Below are 19,794 nucleotides of genomic sequence, written 5' to 3' on the forward strand. Positions count from 1 at the left end.
TCCTCCTGCCACTCCAACCACAGGGCTAACTCAAAACGACAGTCAGCACCAAATCACCAGATACTAGAGATGATACGGAAGAACTGGAACACCCACACATTTCTGGTGAACATGAACAACGTTATTACTTATTTGGCAAAATGTTGGCAGTTTCTTATAAATTCAAACATACACTTATTCTATAAAACAAGCATTCTATTCCTAGATATTTACACAATGGTAAATAAAGCATGACCACAAAAAGACACATAAAATTGTCTTATAGGAGCTAACCAAAACCTGGAAATGACCCGAATATTCACCAACATGGATTAAAAATTGTGGTATATTTATGCAAAAGAACAGTGCAGCAATAAAAGAAAATGATCTAGTGATGCATATTACATGAATAAATCTTAAAATGTTATGTTGAATGAGAGAAGAAAGACACAAAAGTGTGTATATTTCAGTATTTCCTAGGCAAATAATTTAGTTTATTTTTTGGAAAATAAATGTTGTCTATATAGCATAATAGTATAGTCTATGTTTGTTTAATAAAATTTTGTAACATTAAAAGCTACTAGTTATATTGAGTATTTAATGTATATGACAGATGTTATAAGTTAATACTCTTTCTAATTTAATAACATCACTGAAGTTATCATTATTATACTGATTTTGCAAGGAAGTAATTAAGTAACAGGAGGCCACATATCCAATGAGTGGCCACACTGGGATGTGAACTCCAGCTTTCCTAATTATGGGGCCTACGTTGTTTCTTCCCAGGTTGCAGTGTTGCCTCAGAAAACCAAGTTTTACTGTATTTGCTGAGTGTAATGCACCCCTTTGTGCCCATATTTTTGAGGGAAAAATAAGGATGTACATTATACATGGGTAGTACTAATTCCATATCTATATAAATGTCTTTAATTCTTTTATGTATGCTTATGCATTAAAAAAGTAAATCTAGAAAGCAATAATGACATCTCTATGCTCAAAAAATGCTAAAATTCCTTTATAACACAGAAAACATGTATAAAAATATAAATAAATATAAAATAGAATGTAAAGTTAAAATGAAAGAATTTTTTCCCAAAAGTCTGACCAAAAACATGGGTGTTTGTTATACATGGCAAAATATGGTAATTTATATATTTAATATTTTAAGCATAAAATATGAAATTTTAAAAATTAATCACACAATGTGAATAAGTTGTTAAAAATAAATTTGGGTAAAATTTACTAAATTTGAACCATATTGTAATTAAAAAACAATCAGGAAGATTTTATTAGGGAATGTATATTAGAGAATATCAAGCAAAAATTATTTTTGTTTGCTGTGATAATGATACTGTCATTATAAAGGAAAGAAATGCATACTGAAATCTGTAGGGATTCAAATACACTTTCTTTGGGATATTGTTTAATAACCAGCAAAGGGTGAGATGTGATATAACTTATACAGCAGAGTCTTGGTAATTGTTGAATAATTAACCTTGATAATTGTTAAATCTAGGTAACAAATATATATGCATTTATTGAACTATTTATTCTCTTTACTTGTGTTTATCCATTTCAAATAAATGGATTTTAGAAATTGTAAACATATACTGAAGGTAAATTCTTATATTATAATTTTCTCTGTATAACTTAATACTATCCATTATTATAGTTAATTTGTCCTTAAAAGTTTACTGAATTTAAAAATATTGGTCTTTGGTTTACACTCAATTAAAAGCATTTTAATATTTTTGTTAGGTATCTCCAGATAACCCAAGGCCATGCCAGCCGTGCCACTGTGGCCCAGTTGGTTCCGTCAGTGAAGCCTGCATCAAGGATGAAAAGCATGCTCGGCCAGGTGAGAGCCGTGGTAAAGAGCCATTGTTCTGATGAAAGGACAACGAAAAGCCAAATAGGAATTTTTAAGAGAATATTTTACAGTAAATTTTATTCATATAATAGTTATTCTTGAACCTCTCGAATTTCCTTCCAAGAATCAATTTTTTATTCATCTCAATGATTAATTGTATGTTTAATTTTAATGCTTTAAAAGCAAGAGTTAAATAATTTGTTTTACATTATATATGTATATGCATATTTACTTATCTATGCAAATGTATCATCTGTTAATCAAAAATCAGTGCTGTATGTCATTTTTATGTCTTGTTGTTTATTAGACTGTTTTGTACCTTCAAGCGTTTCTGTCATCAAAGGGCAGGGTTCATTGAGGGGTGGGTTTGCTGTAATGGGAAGAGAGCTTAGAGGAGATACTATGGGAAACAAGAAGTGTACATAAAGAAGTGAACTTAAAGGTATCGGTCATGATTTTATGAAAGGAAAGAGGCTGACACTACTCCATGCCAAATACTTCCTTTGAGAATGGAAATTCGTGATAACTCTGAACATTCAGGAATCGAGTGCTGTAATAAGTCCTTGGTGCTGGGATGTTCAGGAGCTACAGGAGAGCTGCTGACCAAGGTTAAGTAGAAAACTCATAGAATATATCCGGAACAGTTTCTTTGTATTTCTAAGAGTGGATTCTTCTCTTTGGAAATACTGAAATAGATCGTGGCTACAATTTAGGTTTTTCCCACAAAGACTTTCAAGTTAAAAGTCTGGCAATGTTTCCTTGGCACACAGTTCAGCTTCCCTGCTTTCTTCACAAAACAGTAGGATTATCAATTTAAGCCATATAGTTTTAAATCCTAAAAGATAAAAAATATGATTATTTTAATATTCAAATGGTAAATTATTTTTCATTTTATGGCACCTTATAATTTTATAGGTTCAACTAAATTACATTATTTTCAGTAATACCACTTAACTTCCTACCCTGACTTTAAAAATATGTATTATTGTTTAAAATGTTATAAAAAATTAGAAACTAGAAAAATAAGTATGTAATGCTGTGGTAATTCAGCACAGACACTGCTATTAACATTTTTCTGTTAACTCGACACGATGAGTTTTTCCTGATGTGTATTAAAAGTTTCTGTGAAATTTAGTTTTAGCACCTGAGTAATACACAATTATATGGTGTACCATAAGTTATTTACCCACTCAACTTTATATAGATATTAAGATTATATCCAATATTTGTTTATTGTAACATGCTTTAATGAAGATTTTCACATAAAACTATTGTTGATTATTATAAAAACAGTACATAATAAAGTAAAATTTTAACAATAGGAAAGGAATAAAGTCAATAGTAATAGCGCCCTCTTCAACCTATTCATTCTGAGTCTCGTCTCCAAATACAATCACATTAGGCCTTTTCTCCTATTAAGTTCTTTCAGAAGAACTTGTCTTCCAAACAATATCTGGATAATATTCTTAACAGTATTCTTACTCACTGTTAAATATTGCCTCTTAAATCTTCATCTTTAAACACGAAGAACTGTGTCATTCACACCACAGGTTTCATTGACTCTACCATTCATATTTTTTTTATTCTGTATTTCTTCTATGGTATCTTTATTATGTTAAATAAAAGGCTTACATCTCTTTTTCATGATTTATTAAAGTTAGACACCCTCTCTTGTTTTATTAGTAACAAATTCCTTTATTATATTTTTTCCACTACCATTTAGTCCCTTTATGCCCCCTTGCCCCCCAGCAGTCACCACCCTTTTATCCATGTCCCTCAGTCCTTCTTCTTTTTTGCTCAATCCCTCCACCCCAACTAATGCCCCCCAACTAGCTGTCATCTGCCCTCCATCTATCTCCCTTTTGCTTGTTAGTTCAGTTTATTCATTAAACTCCACATATGAGTGACATCATATGGTATTTGTCTTTCTCTGACTGGCTTATTTCACTTAGCATAATGTTCTCCAGGTCCATCCATGCTGTCTCAAAGGGTAAAATTTTCATTTTTTTTATGGCTGAGTTAGAATTACATAGACACCATTTCTTGAGGTCCTACTATTTAATCTAAGAAAAAGGCCCATCATACACTCTCCACTGGTGTTATTTTTCATTGATGTTATTTTCTATTTAGAAAATTTTACTATTTAATTTGGAATTGAAGTCTTGATTTTTCTCTTTAACTCAAATTTACTAAGGAGATATATTTATTTACTAATTTTTAGATGGGTTTAATTTTGTATAAAATTCTCTCCTCACCTTTGATATTCATAATTAATTTAACACTATTTTTTTAGCACTTGGTACAAATCTAGAGGTTATTTAAGAAAATAAATCTTAGCCCTGGCTGCTGTGGCTCAGTGGATTGAGTGCCAGTCTGTGAACCGAAGAGTTGCTGGTTCGATTCACAGCCAGGGCACATGCCTGGGTTGCGGGCCAGGTCCCCAGCGGGAGTGTGAGAGGCAACCACATGTTGATGTTTTTTTCCCTCTCTCCTTCCCTTCCTGTCTCTCTAAAAATAAATAAATAAAATCTTAAAAAAAAAACCCTTAGATAATTTCTGCTTGTGAAAGTGAACATTTTTGTGGATTAGTCATGGATAAGATACAATAAATATTTATATCATATATCATATGCCATTAATTAAATATTATTATATAATTCAAATTTTTATATCTTCTCATTTATTTATATTTACTTACACATATTTAAAACGGTAATATTATCATCTTAGACACTGAATTTGGACAATTTTTCTTTGATTTCAAATATCTTTTGTCATTTATATATTTTGTACTTGTAATTAGCGCTTACTTGGAACATAAGTATAAAAACTTAAATTATGTTTTTATTGGAGTTTTATCAATGTAAAATGGGAGTTTATCCTATTGAATCTATTTTAATTGAATGTTGCTTCAGACCTTAATATTACTACAACAGTTTCTGCTTTTCTATGTGCTTTCCTAGTGTATATTTGTTCTTTTATTTTTCATAGTTCCTATCATTTTGTGCAGCCTTTGTGAGCAATACATGCCCTTTTTTTTAATGGAAATAGTGATATTGTTTAACTTATTTCTGTACAGCTAGTACATATGTTTGACACTCATTTTGTGTTTATTTTTGTCCCCATAATGTTTCCATGTCTCTTCCTTTTAGTTTTTTAGACTATAGTTTATTGATTTGCTCCTTTATTTTTCCATATTTTGAAGATCAATAACATATCCATTAATTTGTGCATATATTTTCTATTTTTCTGACTAAAGACAAGAAAAAACTGTCTTGCATGTCTCCAATTTTTTAAAAATAAATTTAAACTGCTCACAATTCCATCTTTTATTTTTTATCCCCCAAATATATAGTCCCATGAACACACTTAGTCTTTTGTTAGTGGCATTAAGTGATGTTGTACTTATATTTTTGTTGTTAAATTTTTATTTTAAGTAGTAAAATTTTACACCCAAAGCACTTTTCCACTTTCTGTTTGTCTGAAGGGACGCATGAGTCATCAGGTATAAACAAATTACACAGTCTTACTCTAGTAAGTCATCTGTCAGAGTTATGGAAATTCCTCCTTGATCATTGCAATGGGTTTTCTCTAGCCTTAATTTGGTAAATTCTATGAGATTTTATCTTTTACAAAAATTCTTAGGCCTTGGCCAGTGTGGCTGAGTTGGTTGGGCATCATCCCGCAAAGCAAGAGGTCTCCAGTTCAGTTCCCTGGGTGATCCAGTCCCTCAATGGGGCACATAGAGAGACAACTGATCAATGTTTCTCTCTCACAGTGTTTCTCTCCTCTTCCTCCCTTCCTTCCTTCCTCACTCTCTAAAAATATAATAATAATTCACAGTATTTTAAAAAATACTTAGAAAATGCTATGTATGCAAATCATAGGCAACTTAATTAAACCATATAGTCTTTGGTCTTAACTGTTCTTTTTTGATTTACCCCCTGAATTTAATTTTTGTGTGAAAATAGGCTTTTAAAGGCTACCGTAATTAAAACCTTAGGGGCTATATTATATATTTACCTGAAAAATATTGATGTGTGGCTCATCTTCTCAGGTCTGGCACCCGGGTCCTGTCATTGCAAACCTGGCTTTGGAGGCATAAACTGTGATCGGTGTGTCCGGGGCTACACTGGCTACCCAGACTGCAGACCCTGTAACTGCAGTGGTGAAGGAAGCACAAACGAGGACCCTTGTTTTGGACCCTGTAACTGCAAGGTACATTGTTTATTCTGGTAACGTCCCACTGTCAGAACAGAAGGTCATTTTCCTTGGCTTCTGTGGTCTGTCTGCTGGCATTAAGCAATTGTTACAACTTCTCCAGTGTATATCCACTTCCTGTTCTGTATGTGGCACTTTACACATGTTTTTAGAAGCCCACCAGTTTCGCTGCAGCAACATACTGGCCATTGGTCTAAAAACCAACAGATACACAGAGGACAAGTTACCTTAAGAACTGCGTCATTTTATGGCAAAAACACTTTTCCCCATTACCAACCTACTGTAATTTAAAACTACATGACTCTAAAAATAGCAGCCCTTTAAAACTATGGTACTCTCAAATCTACTCTAGCTTCATCTCGAATTCTGAAAATGATTCTTTCAAGGGTTGCATTCTGGATTTTTAATCTTCTGAAGTTTGATCCCAGATAGGTCTGAAAATACCATATTCAAACTCTTTCATTTAATTACCAAAAATGTAAGAAGCCCTAGTGGAATTGATTAAAGGCTCAATATTTCCTCCCAAGAGTACTTTCAGAAATGCAACTTCATTTGTTGCACATGCTCAGCTGATAGCTCATCCTGTTAACACCAAAGGATGAATTACACCTGCAGCTTGTACACATAGAAGAAACACAGAGGCATGTGCAAGTCTTAAATGATAAAAACTGATTTCCTTTCGCCATAATAATCACTAACAAAATGTTTGGATCAGACAGCGTTAGCTTAATTACCTGAGAGAATGAAAAATCCATTGGAAACTTAGCATGCCATACTGATGTAAAAATAAATGTTGCTTTTTCCTTTGTTCTACTTTTTTCTTTGTTTTCAATCATGGATGGAACCCAAGTAATATCTTTCTTGGTTACTTCATTCGTGTTATCTAAGCAATACAAATGATATGTTTGCAGTTATGCGTGTGTGTAAGGGCATATAAACATTAACCATAACACAAGAAGTAAATATTAGTATTAATGTTAAGTGTGTATTTGGGGGACAAGGATGTATAAAATATCAAACTAAATATTATAATAGTTACATAGTAGGTATATGCTATATATCAGGGGTAACTTATAATTATCTTGGACAGTAAACCAGGAGAAAGTCCACAATTCATGTGAAGACATTTTCATGTATTGCAACATAGTAAGTTTCATAGAAGCCGTACATTTCATTCAAATATTATCTGCAATGTAAAAATTGCTCTAGTAGAACCAGATGGTGTAACGGTCTGTTGGTGATGGCTTGTTAAGGGCATCTCCCGTCTTCAGCCTTTATGTCTTTGGGGGGAATCCTATGGGCCCTTCGTAAATTTTCCCTTATATTTATCCAAACATATCCTGTGTCCTTTATTCCTTTTCCAAACTGCACAGAAATCTTGATTCTTTATCACTTCCTCAAATAAAGGACAGGCTGAGCAGAGCTTAAAAAGGAGGAGAAACTTCCCCAATTCCTCTAATATCGGAAATCAAACTGCAAACAAAAAGAAAGGAAACATTTTTATACACCTACCATACATTCAGTGGGATGCCTGGCATCAGGAAGGAAAGAGGAACTTGAGTGAGGGAGACAGGCCTCATTTCGTGCATTCTCTTTGGTAACTATAGCGAGAAAGGTTAGATCCGGAGAACTATGGCCGTTAGCAGAGCTCCCAGGAAAACACTGCCTGCTCTCCACCTGCCTCAGTGTTGTAGGAGAGTGATTACGGTCCTAATTGGAAAAATGCCTCCTACTAAGACACTTGATGCTCCACACAGATAATTAAAGTACAATAATAAACAGCAATGAGGAAATCATAAAGGAGAAGAAAAATGAAGTAACTAGCATCATTAAGTAGTTGCCCTTCAACTGAATGATATTTTAAATAGACGACTATAAGCTCTTATTACCTATATTTTTAGCATCAAAACTTGCAGGAAAAAACAGATTCATTAAATACCTACATAATCTTAAAACCCCCAAATTATATGTGTACAGCAAAAAAGAATTATATTACAACATTGGTACATATAATTTATTAAATTAAGTGCCTATAGACTCTTGTTTATAAGAATAATAAATACCCAATGTTTCAATGAAATAGGCATACAGTTGAAATACTGAGACAACATTTACTAATGCAGAGCTAAATGTGAGAGCTCATTCTATTTCACAAAAACATGATTAGTCACAGGTGTCAAATGATTGTGAAAAACAACACAGATCAAAATGCTATTTAATAAGTAGAACTTCATTGAGAAGCTAAGATGCTTGAAACTTAAATTCAAAGAAAATGACACCCATGTGTTCGTCTTGCACATTTATTCCCTCACACTATAATATATAGTAGATTTTCGTATTTCTCATTGGAAGAAATTATCTTCTGAGTATGTAGACATTTAAGAAAACTTCAGGCCTAAATTTCTTTTTATTTTAAGTTTTAAATGGCTCAAGTTCTGGTAAAATACCATACTTAGAAAAGTGGGCACCACCTTTTTCATTTCTGCCATTTCAAATACAGTATTCTGGGTAAAACAGAACAGGTAAATTTGTAATCATGTAGATTCAGGAAGGAAAGAAAAATTCTTAGAAGTCAAACCAAAAAGGGAAAACTAAGTTAAGCATAAGATCAATAAAACTGAGCAGCCAAGGTCCTAGGGTTGGTGGGTGGGGTGGCTTTCATACTAACATGGGGGTTGAAGTTGGGAGTGTTAGTGGCCTCTCTAGGACTTGAAACTAGGATTTAGACTTACAAAAGGTAATTGGAACTGAATTCACTTGAGCTTGAGCTGTAGAAATGCCCCTTGACAGTGAAATAGTGGAACAAGCTTTACAAAATTCACCTGCAAGCCAGGAGTGGCAGCTAGAAAATGTTCTCTTTCCTTTGGATGTCTTGGTGGGGGAAAATGAGTGCAGTGTGAGGAACCAAAGCCCGCAACCTGTGTGCCACATGGGAGTGGGGTCCGTTTTAGTCTTTTCATGTGCTAGAATTCTTAACAGGTCAGGCAAATCGTATTCCCACAGGAAAGAAAGTATAGCCTCAGCTGACAAATTGTGTAGACATAAAAATGTGTAATCATAGAAATTCTAGGAATAAAAATATGTAAAAAATGTATAATCATAAAAATATGCTTAGAAAATAAAATAATAATAAGGAAAAATGACACAACATAAGACACTATATTAAAATAAAATAATAATTTCAGTATTGGAAAAGAAGTCAGTAAAATTTACTTCTAGAGATAAAAAATATACATAGCCATTGAAATTTAAAATTCAATAAATTGTTGAATAAGAGATTAGAAACTGCTGGATAGGAAATCAGAAATACAGATTATGAGGAAATTAACTGTGAATTGATGTAGGGAGATAAAGAAATAAAACTATGAGATGCTAAGTGGCCTGGCTGATGGATAGAATGATAAAATTCAACATAAGTTTATCAGGAGTTGCTGCAGAAGAGATTAGATAAAATTGAGTAGAAACAACATTCAAGGACTAATGAAGGAGAAAAAAATTATTAAGAATTGAAGAATCCCTGGACAGGTGGCTCAGCTGGTTGGCACATCATCCCATGCACTGAAGGTTTGCAGGTTCAGTCCTGGTCGGGGCTCATTCCTAGGTTGCAGGTTTGATCCTTGGTGGGGGCACAGGTGCAGAGGGGAGGCAACTGATGGATGTTTCTCTCTCATATCAATGTTTATTTTTCTTCCTCTCTCACTCCCTTCCTCTCTCTTTAAAATCAATAAATATAGCCTCAGGTGAGGGTTAAAAAAAGCTAGAGAAAATTATACATCCTCAGTTTGAAGAAGAGGAAAGAGAAATCCACCACAAGGGCTCGTAGTACAAACCCTGACCATCTGTCAAGATAGAAAAAAAGTTTTAAAGCTACAGACAAATATCAGGTTATTGTTAATGTTTACCATTCGCAGTCTAACTTCACTGAAAAAAATGCTCAGTGATTTATATACTCACAAAGAAAATATTCAACCCAGAAGATAGTGCTAATGGATTGTGGAATGTGGGAATCAATCTATAAAATGCAATAGCATTTCTATGCACCAGTGATAACCAATTAGAAAATGTAATATAAATATTTGGGATAGCAAAAAACTCTGTGATGCCTAGTAATAAGTATTTTTAAATGGAGATAAATTTTTAAAAGATTTTTGAGGATCAAATTTTAAATGGGGGAATAGCTAACACCAAGTGCTGATGGAAATCTAGGAAAATAGAAACATCTGCCACTGTTGTTATTAAAATGAACTAGTAGTACTACAACCTAAGGAGGACAATAGGCATTGTCCAATATCATTAAAATATTGAAACCCTGTCAGCCTGCAAATTCACATCTAGATATTTTCCCTAAAGAGTCTCATATAATATGTACAAAGAAGCATATGACAGGTGTTTAATGCAGGACAACTTGTTATAATGAATATTAGAAAAAATCTAAATATCCACAAATCAATAAGAAAAATAAAGTGTAATGTGTTTATATAAACTGATACAAGAAACACTTCAAGGGTGTGAAATAGGTTCCACATGTGCAAACATTGATAAATTTCAGAAACTTAAGAAGAGAACAAAAATCATTATGTTGTCATTTATGTAATGTTGTAAAACATACAACAAGGCCGTATTGTCTGGATACACACATATGTAAATTTAAAAATGTTAAACACACTGACATAATGTGTATTAATTTCAGAAGAGTAGTTGCCTCTAGAGAACTAGGGGAGGGAATAGGATGCAAGTGAAGTGAGATTCAAATGTGCCTAAATAATATTTCTTTAAAAGTATATCTGAAGCTCACAGAAAAGAATGTTAATTTTTTAACCTTATTATCTGGTGCTTTAAAAATAATTCCTAATTTAAATTTTCTATAATTAAAGGAAACAAGGGTTTCTTTATTTAAAAAGAGGTACATGAAATTCTTAATATAATATCAACTAGTATCACCTTTACACATAAGATTTTCTGTTATATCCTTGTTTAAACAATTATGTTAATGAACATTATCCTAATTATATTCCAAAGTATGAAAACAATGCTAGCTGAAGACACAATAATACTTACTAATTGTATGCACTGTTAAAATTTTTGAAATTTCTGTAGCTTCTTGTGAATTTACAAGAGAGAAGCCAGTCTCAGACATATAACAAGTCAACTGAATGTAAATGCTATTCTGACTCTTCGTATTTATTTTAAGTGCCACATGCTAGAAATTGGCTCTTTTGAAGTTTGGTGTCATGTTATCCATTAAAGGTCAGTTGGATTGCAGGCTCTGAAAAAATAATATAGATCGACCTTGATCTAGGCAGGAACATGTGCTCTTACTTTTATGAAAGTCTTAAAATAGGGAGATGAATAATGACATAAAAGACTAGAAATCAAAGTCTGTATTTTTATCTTGCTTTGCTTTGGGTTTTTTATTGCCCTTTTCATTAAGTCCTTATTGACTTACAAGATTATGGATCTGACTTTGGCTTAACTTTCCAGAATGTTCTTGTGCTTCAGTCACCTCCTCCAGCCTTACATTTCTTGAATCACCAAACTCTTTCTAAATCTGGAATTTTATGGATTCTATTCAAACTGCTGGGAAAAACTTACCTATTTCAATGCTCAGCTCCTCTTTCTCAGCAAACCTGCCCTGGATCCCTTCTGGGGATCTGAAACCAGTATAAATTGTTCTTCTGCATAATCACCTGAAACATCTTTTTCATTTCCTCTATTATCTTTTCAAAATTTGCAATCCTGTTTATTACCTGCCTCATCTCTGTGATGCTATGGATCCTATGTCTCATCTTCATCATTGAATTATAAAAAGATAACCCGGTGACTCAGACATAAAAAAGGAGGAACAAAGAAAATGAAACAATTGTGAAAGTTTGACAGTCTTTTAAACTGTCTGATTCATGTTTTGTAATCTGGAAGAAAATGACATTAAAATCTAGCTGCTTAACTCTCAATAGGTGTGGTTTCAGCACGGAAGCCTTGTGCAAGCATAAAGTATACCATAAATGTCTGCCGGATTACTTTTTTGTTTGTTAATATTGCATTTTATAATAGAAATAAGTCCCCATTCTCTTCTCCCAATAGGATTGTTATGGAGTGTGGTATCATTTTTATGGGTGTTCTGATTTCCCTCTTCTTTTCCATTTATGCACTGGAGTGATCACCTCATTATCTTGTTAGGCTTGGACCCTGGGGCATTTCTACAGAAGGAATTCAGTGTATATATTGGATCCCAAATTTAAGTTACAGATGTAAATTTTTTAGCATAAAAAGTACATGTAGGAATTTGTCTCTTGCAACAGCTACACTTCAAAATATTATGTTAATCAATTTTTAATACTGAAAGCTAAGCTTGTGAAAAGTGAGAACTAATTTTAATTTACTTCATTCTATCTTTCTCTTTGCAACCCACCAACTATTTATTATTTAAATTTGGAACAGTATTTAAAAAATAAGCACTCAACAAATACTGCTAATTAGCTAATTATCTTTCTTTTAACTTTGTTTAATGCTAGAATGCATTAGAATGAGGCCATAGCAGAGAAAAATATGTAATTGACTACAAACACGCTGTCTAAAAGCAAGCATAACTGCAAAATTCCTGAAGCAATTATCACAAAATTAACTTAATGTCACTAGAGATATTTCTGGTAACTCTGTCAATAGAATTCCCAGTTTACGAACAATCATAGTTAAACATGTTCTGCTGAAGTTGTACTTAATTTATAGGAATGCAGCTTCATGCGAAATAATGAAGGGAAACTATTGTGACTATTTCTCTAGAGAGAAACTATACTGAGGGAACTATAGCAAAAAGAAAATTGATGTCAACCCAACAGTAGCTAACCTCAAGAAGAAAAAGACCTAATAAAGTTTTTCTAATTCAACTTTGCCTTTAGGGGGAAAGAGTAAGAAAGGAAAGAAAGGGCATTTCTTACACATTTTTTGTAGGGTAGTCCACAACATATCTAATTAGCTGAGTATATTGAATATGTTTCTAAATCAGATTTCTCTCTGGAGGAGAGAAATTTCATCCCTTTAGGGAGAAATTTGTGATTGAAGAGCAGGAATATCGTATGCATTTTATGCATAAGTCAAGCATATTCACATAATACACCTATAGATATAGTATACCTATAGAATTAAAATTCCATGGTGGGGATGATTATTAAAAAAAACAACTAAAGGAGCTTTTTAGTGGCATGATAATGAAAACCAGGTTGAGATCCATCTGTCTAGTGTGACTGACACTTTTTATTATCACAATATGTAAGGCAATAATACTCATTATAATTATTTACGATTAAAAGATAATTGACTATTATTAGTACCTACTTATTTTTTGTTAATATAGCCATCTAGAAGAATGGTTTAGAAATCAAGAAAGTAGAATATTTGACTTTAAGAAAATATGGTGAAATAAAGGATATTAATCTTTAGAGTGGAACTCTGCAGCAATCTGGAAATCACCTATTTCAGAGGCTTATGTGTAAAAATGGCCAATGATTTATAAATTAGAAAGAATTACTGTTGGAGTTAAATAAATAAAGCATTAAAATAAATTTACCAGATTGACAAAAGTTACCCATTTGAAATGCACACAGTTAGCCCTCCGCAACCCTGGATTTTCAACTGTGTATTCCCAACTGCAGATCAAATATTTTATTTCCCATCTGTGGTTGGTTGACTCTGAGGATGCAAAGGCCGGGGGAATGGAAGGACCACTGGATACTTATTGAAGAAAAAATCTGTGTATAAGTGGGCCCACACAGTTCAAACCTGTGTTGTTCAAGGGTCAACTGTGACTCTTGTAAAAGTTGATCAATACAAAGAAGTGGTAAAATAATAGGTAAATAGGTAACAGAGAAATCTTATAATGACCAAAATGGCATTTGGGCTGTAATCAAAAAGCTCTCACCATTATTAGGTTTTTAGGATCAATTATTTTCACATCTGTGCTTTACAAACTGTGTTGTTATAGGATATAATATTTGCCCTTGAAGACGTTATAACATAAATGACAAGAAAATGTTGCAAGCAAATGGTGGTCTTCCTGCTTGTATTTATGTATTTATGTTAATAAGTGGCATCTAGTAGGCATTCTTACTTCTGGAAACATCTGAGAACAGTGCTGCAGCAGCCTACGTTAGTCCTATCCTGCAAACCTTGGGATACATCTTCTCCTTCAAACTTAAGGCTTTTGTTTTATTTTTCCTTCAGAAGGATGGCGGACTCTAGTGACGACTGTGGTGTTGGATACGAAGCATGTACTCAGTACCCTCCTTAGGGCCGTGACTTTCTCCTGACTTGCATTATCCTCATCATCTACACTTCTACTTCCTTTACTACAACGCTCTTGAGGGCATTTTTATATTCTCTCTTGCATCTTGTATAATGTCTTGTATTAGTGGTTTACGTATAATTTGATGACCAAATGAGTAATAATAGGGAAGAAAGGAACAGTGAAAAATAATGTACAAATTACTTCCTAGTAATGTGGTATCGATAGCAAAGGAAATTTCTCATAAAAACCTGCCCATAAAGCCGAAGGTTCATTCTTGGAAATTTAAGTCCTGAACCATTCGGATCAAGAGGGTCTTCCAAGAATGAATCAGGAATACGATCAGGGGATGCTTCATGGATGACAGCCTTGATGTGTCACAGAGAAGTTCTGAAACAGCAGCGATCCCCTTGGGAACACATAAAAACAATGGTGACCCCAGTTGCCAAGGTCGTGTGTATTAACGAACTACTAGAAGGTGGGAAACCTTTGTTTCCATGGATGTGGAATAAAAACCCTGACTACTGTGCTTCTGTGTTTAAATTGTGCCACTCTAAAACATCTAAATTATTATCAAACTTTGATGTTCTCTAGTAATCACTGTTTTAAAACTACTATTGTTTTCAAAGGGAACTTTGGAAATACAATTCTAAAATAAGAAATTATTGAGATGTCTATCCTCTCGAGGGAGGTTGGAAAAGGAAATAGGAAGTAGAGCCTGATATAACTAATTAATTCTAAACATGTTGAGATGTGTCCAGAAGCAGAGATCTAGTGAGCTAAACAGATTTTTTTCCTTGATTTTCATTTTCCTACCAGCTTCAGAAGTACTTTACCTAGTCCTTAAATACAGATATGCAAATAGGTACTACATCCACCATATGTACTATTTAGTTTTGGTTTAATATTTGTCTTTAGTAAAGCCTGAGAAAAATTAGGACCAAGCACTTTTCAATGGAATGATTAGGAGCTGCCACTCACACTCACTAAAGAGAAAGTATGGCACAAAGTCAAGACTGAAAAAGTAGGAATCTGGTAACTTAAGGTTGTGGCTTTATGCTGACTTGCTTTGCAATTGTATATGAGGTCTATGCAAATCTTATAAGAGTTGGTAACTACTTTTGAAGAGGGGTGAAGTGAATTGGGTGTGGGGAGATATAAGAGGATCAGTTTGAGGACTTGGAACAGGATCTAAAATATATTGGCTCAAAGAATGTCATAATAAACAAAGCAAAACTGCCACTTGGCTAACTTGTTTTTATAAGTGCAGACATCCTATTATCTTTACCATGGTGTGTAGGGGTCCCCAAGACCACACTGAATTTCAATGATTCACTAGAAGGACTCACAGAACACTGAAAAACTGTCGTACACATGGTTTTGCTTTATTGAGTGTAAGGATACAGATTAACATCATCAAAGACAAAATGTGTATAGGGAAGAGTCCAGGAGAGACTAAGGGCAAACGCCAGTTCCCCTCTCCTAGTGGAACAGTACAAACAGTGCTTAATTCTCCCAGCAGCAATGTGTGACTACACATGTAAAGCATCGCCAAGCAGGGAAACTCTCCCAAGTCGTGGTGTCCAGAGATTTTACTAGGGGTCAGTCATGTAGATAGGGAGCACGGACATGATTGACCTTAACTCTTCAGTCTCTAAAACTCCCAAAGGTCAAACTGATACAATGTGGCCAGGCCTCAGTTGGAAAACTAGGCATTCACCATAAATTACATGTTTGCATAAGATACCTGATGTGACCCCCAGCCCAGTACACAAAGACAGTCTTATCAGGTGGGAAATTCTAAGGGCTAATAGGTTACCTCCCATTAGCTGGTCAAGGGACAGACTTTCAATTTGGATTGTGCAGGACTTGAGCAGTTCAAGCCTGCTGAATTAATTCTTTACTGAGCCAATATGTGAATGAAAGTTTTCCTTGTTCAGCATCTCACATTTCATAGACATTTGCCTGCTACGACCAGTTTAATTATGCCAAGTATAGTTCTGTTGGCTTATCTCCTGTTGAATAACCTTTAAAGACTTATCAGTTCCTAAGGGAAACTATACAAATCTTTTAAGATAGCCTTAAATGTTCACTGTGTGAGGCCAGGAACCCTGGAACCCAAGGACCAAGTGACGTTCCTAGCATATAGGGAATATTGAATATATGTGTTTTAAAAGAATGCAAAATGAATGAACCTTCTATTCTTTCGATTATTTCTTGTTCTTAATATCTTTTTTTAAATTTTTTTATTGCTTCAGCACTGTGTACCAGGTGGGGAAAGGAGGTACATACTGGAGAATTCTTTAAACTATAGATTTTACTTTCTTCTTGACTTAGATTTTTTTAAATTTATTTTATTTATTTATTTTTTATTGTTATTCAGTTACAATTGTCTGCATTTGCTCCCCATCCCTCCACCCCACCCCAGCCAATCCCACCTCCCTCCCCCACCTCTACCCTCCCCCTTGATTTTGTCCTTGTGTCCTTTGTAGTAGCTCCTGTAGACCCCTCTCCCCACTATCCCCTCCCCACTCCCCTCTGGCTATTGTTACATTGTTCTTAATTTCAATGTCTCTGGTTATATGCGGTGAGGGACAAATACCATATGATCTCACCTTTAACTGGAACATAATCAACAAAAGAAAAAAGCAAACAAAATATAACTAATATCTTTAATAACATGGCTTTCTCATTCTATCTCCTCCAACAGATTGAATTTTTTAACCATGCTTCAAGGTTTTGGTCAAATTCTGCTACTTTCATAAAGCCTTTTCAAACCTTCATAGCAAGCATTTTAGTCCCTTTGCTTCTGTGTTTCCCTAATTTAGTTTATTTCTGAGATGCACTTATCATGGTCCACCTTGCATTATAGTTGATTACAAATATATATTTTTACCAAACTTGAGATATTGGCTTTTAAATACAGAGACCTTGACCCACCATTCTTTGTAGTTCCTAGAATTCCCACCCTAATTTGTTGCTTCAGATCAGTAGATAAAATGAAATATTGCAATTATTTAATTATAATTTTTTCAAGCTCATATTTCCAGTGTAAAATGGAGCTAAGAAAAATGTAACTACTGTCTCCAAATCTCTTATTGAACTCAGTCTGAATCTCAGAAAGGTGGTATTACAAGCTTTCAAATTAGAGTAAATGAAAGGTAGATTAGACCAAAAAAGTAAGAACACAGTGTACAGAACAGCTGTACTGTTTCCTCAATGGGATAAGCTGAATTATAATTATACATGTTTCATCTTTCCTGCCTGTGTACTCTTCTGAAGATGCTTTCAACTTCAGGGCTTTGGGGATTTATTTGTCACCATAGATCTGAAATTAGTTTGATTCATTTCTCTGACATCTAACATCTCAAAATATCTGAAATCTACCTTAGAAATGAAAGCTAGCAAGAATTTCAATAGCAATAATTGAATTTGTGTACATATATACCAACATGCCAAAGCTTGACACATGGAACAGATCTAGAGACACCCTTCTGTTTAGGCTCCAGCAATATAGAGGTGGTTGAGGTTGTAAGTGGGTCATAGAAATTAAGAGTCCAGAAATTAATTCCAAATAAACTATTCTCTTGGATACAAGGAGAACCTCTTCGTTTGTTTATTCTTATATATTTATCTCTTTTTTCATGCTATTCCTGCTCTTTTTATTTTTCCTCCTATGTTATCATGTTTTATCATCCCTATCTCCTACACAATCTTGGTTTATTATAAACTATTTTTAGTAACCATCTGCTATGTGCATAACATTTTACTATGCATGAAAGACACATCCGCTAAGAGATTCACTTAAACTTAATAACATTTTACTAAGCTGGCGTTCAGTGTTCTACTAGGAACACTCGTACTCTAAAGACAGGGTAAACATAGGGTTTCTGTCTCTGAATAGATCATGGTATACAGCTGGAGAGAACGATCTTAGAAGAAATAGCTGTACTTTTTCTATGGTTATAATAGAGCAGTGTATAAAGGGCTATGAAAACAGTTGAGCAAGTAGTTAGTTCTCTAAGGAAAAGGAAAGTTTCAGAATCGAGGTAATAAGGGAATTCAAGGCACAGGAAAAAATGCGGGCAAATACATACATAGGGAATATTAAAAATCGGTTTCATGGAAAGCAAGCAACCTTCCTTTAAAAGTTATTAGCCAACTTTAACTATTCTTTAAATTGAAAGTTTATACCTTTCCTTTTTTTGTTATACAGCTTTCCTCGGGCAAGCCCACATTGCAGGCTCACCTACAAACAAATAGTTTTTCAGTATACTGGGACTAGAGTTAATGAAACTAGTCTGGAGAGCAGGCACCGAATGAGAATTATTTTGTCCTATAATATCACTGTATGATTAACTGGCTAACCGTTATATAAAAGAAAACACTGTGAAAATTAAACAGGGACAAATCCCCTCCTTTTCAACTTAATCTCTCTACAGAAATCCTGTACTGGGACTGTTTGCCCCAGTTTCTCTACCTGTCAGGTTTCTTCAAATGTATGCATTTTTAATATAGAATGTGAAAAGTACTTTACCATATGTATAATATCAATGTTCCATTATACATCCATGTATTAGATCAATGTCTTGAACTAATGTTTTGTCATGCATCATGTGTCCTAAGACAAAGTAGTTCAACAATAGCCACTAGTGAACCAAACTGATTTTAGTCGGTTTAACTTATTGCTGTATTTATCGTAACATTAACCCCACACTCTCAACATGCAGGAAGACCAAATGGTAACTTTCACTACTATAGGAGAGTGTCCACTGTTCCTTCCCATCAGTGCAATTAGAAAGAATATAGCTCTCTAAGGAACTTTCAAACGGGATCTTTAAATGTTTTTGAGAGGTAAAATGAAGACTATACAGTTTATACTTTCCTCACACAGAAACAAAGACAATTCCAAAGGGCCCCTCTGTTGCTACCACACTTTTCTACTTCTAGGAGAACGTTGAAGGAGGAGACTGCAGCCGCTGCAAATCTGGCTTCTTCAACTTGCAAGCAGATAACCATAAAGGATGTGACGAGTGTTTCTGTTCTGGGGTTTCCAACAGATGTCAAAGCTCCTACTGGACCTATGGCAATGTGAGCAGCAGCCTTTTAATTCTGTACTCTGTTCCACGGGCCTTCTTGCTATTGTTGTTGTGTTCTTTTGTCAGAAATTAATTTTCTTTTCTTGGAGTGAGCTTCTACTTAAAATAATCATGCAGAAGTGATGGGATTTTCTTTCAAATGCTATTTGTGTATTTTGATCAAAGCCTTTAAGGTTTTATTTGTAATAGTGCGTAGACAGGAACTTCTTAGAATAAGTAAACAATAGCCTTTTCAGTATCCGTGATTAATATGTGAAGCAGTAATGAAGTTAATGTTGTTCTAGCCCCAAGGGAAGGTGATTCAATAGAGAAAGCATCAGATTGTGATATGAAGAATAACATTATCC

The 19,794-nt window shown here is 34.1% G+C and overlaps 1 protein-coding gene across 1 annotated transcript in view; it reads left to right on the top strand.

Annotated features, from left to right (window-relative positions):
- LAMA2 (laminin subunit alpha 2) overlaps positions 1 to 19,794 on the top strand; it is a 514,111-nt gene that overhangs the window by 216,341 nt on the left and 277,976 nt on the right. Inside the window, exons 9-11 of the mRNA XM_024551868.4 lie at positions 1,738 to 1,837; positions 5,907 to 6,067; positions 19,299 to 19,439. Of these exons, the coding sequence (XP_024407636.2) occupies positions 1,738 to 1,837; positions 5,907 to 6,067; positions 19,299 to 19,439 (402 nt within the window). The remainder of the gene's footprint in view (positions 1 to 1,737; positions 1,838 to 5,906; positions 6,068 to 19,298; positions 19,440 to 19,794) is intronic.

This window comes from Desmodus rotundus, chromosome 11, assembly GCF_022682495.2.
Source record: "Desmodus rotundus isolate HL8 chromosome 11, HLdesRot8A.1, whole genome shotgun sequence".
Taxonomy (NCBI): Eukaryota; Metazoa; Chordata; class Mammalia; order Chiroptera; family Phyllostomidae; genus Desmodus; species Desmodus rotundus.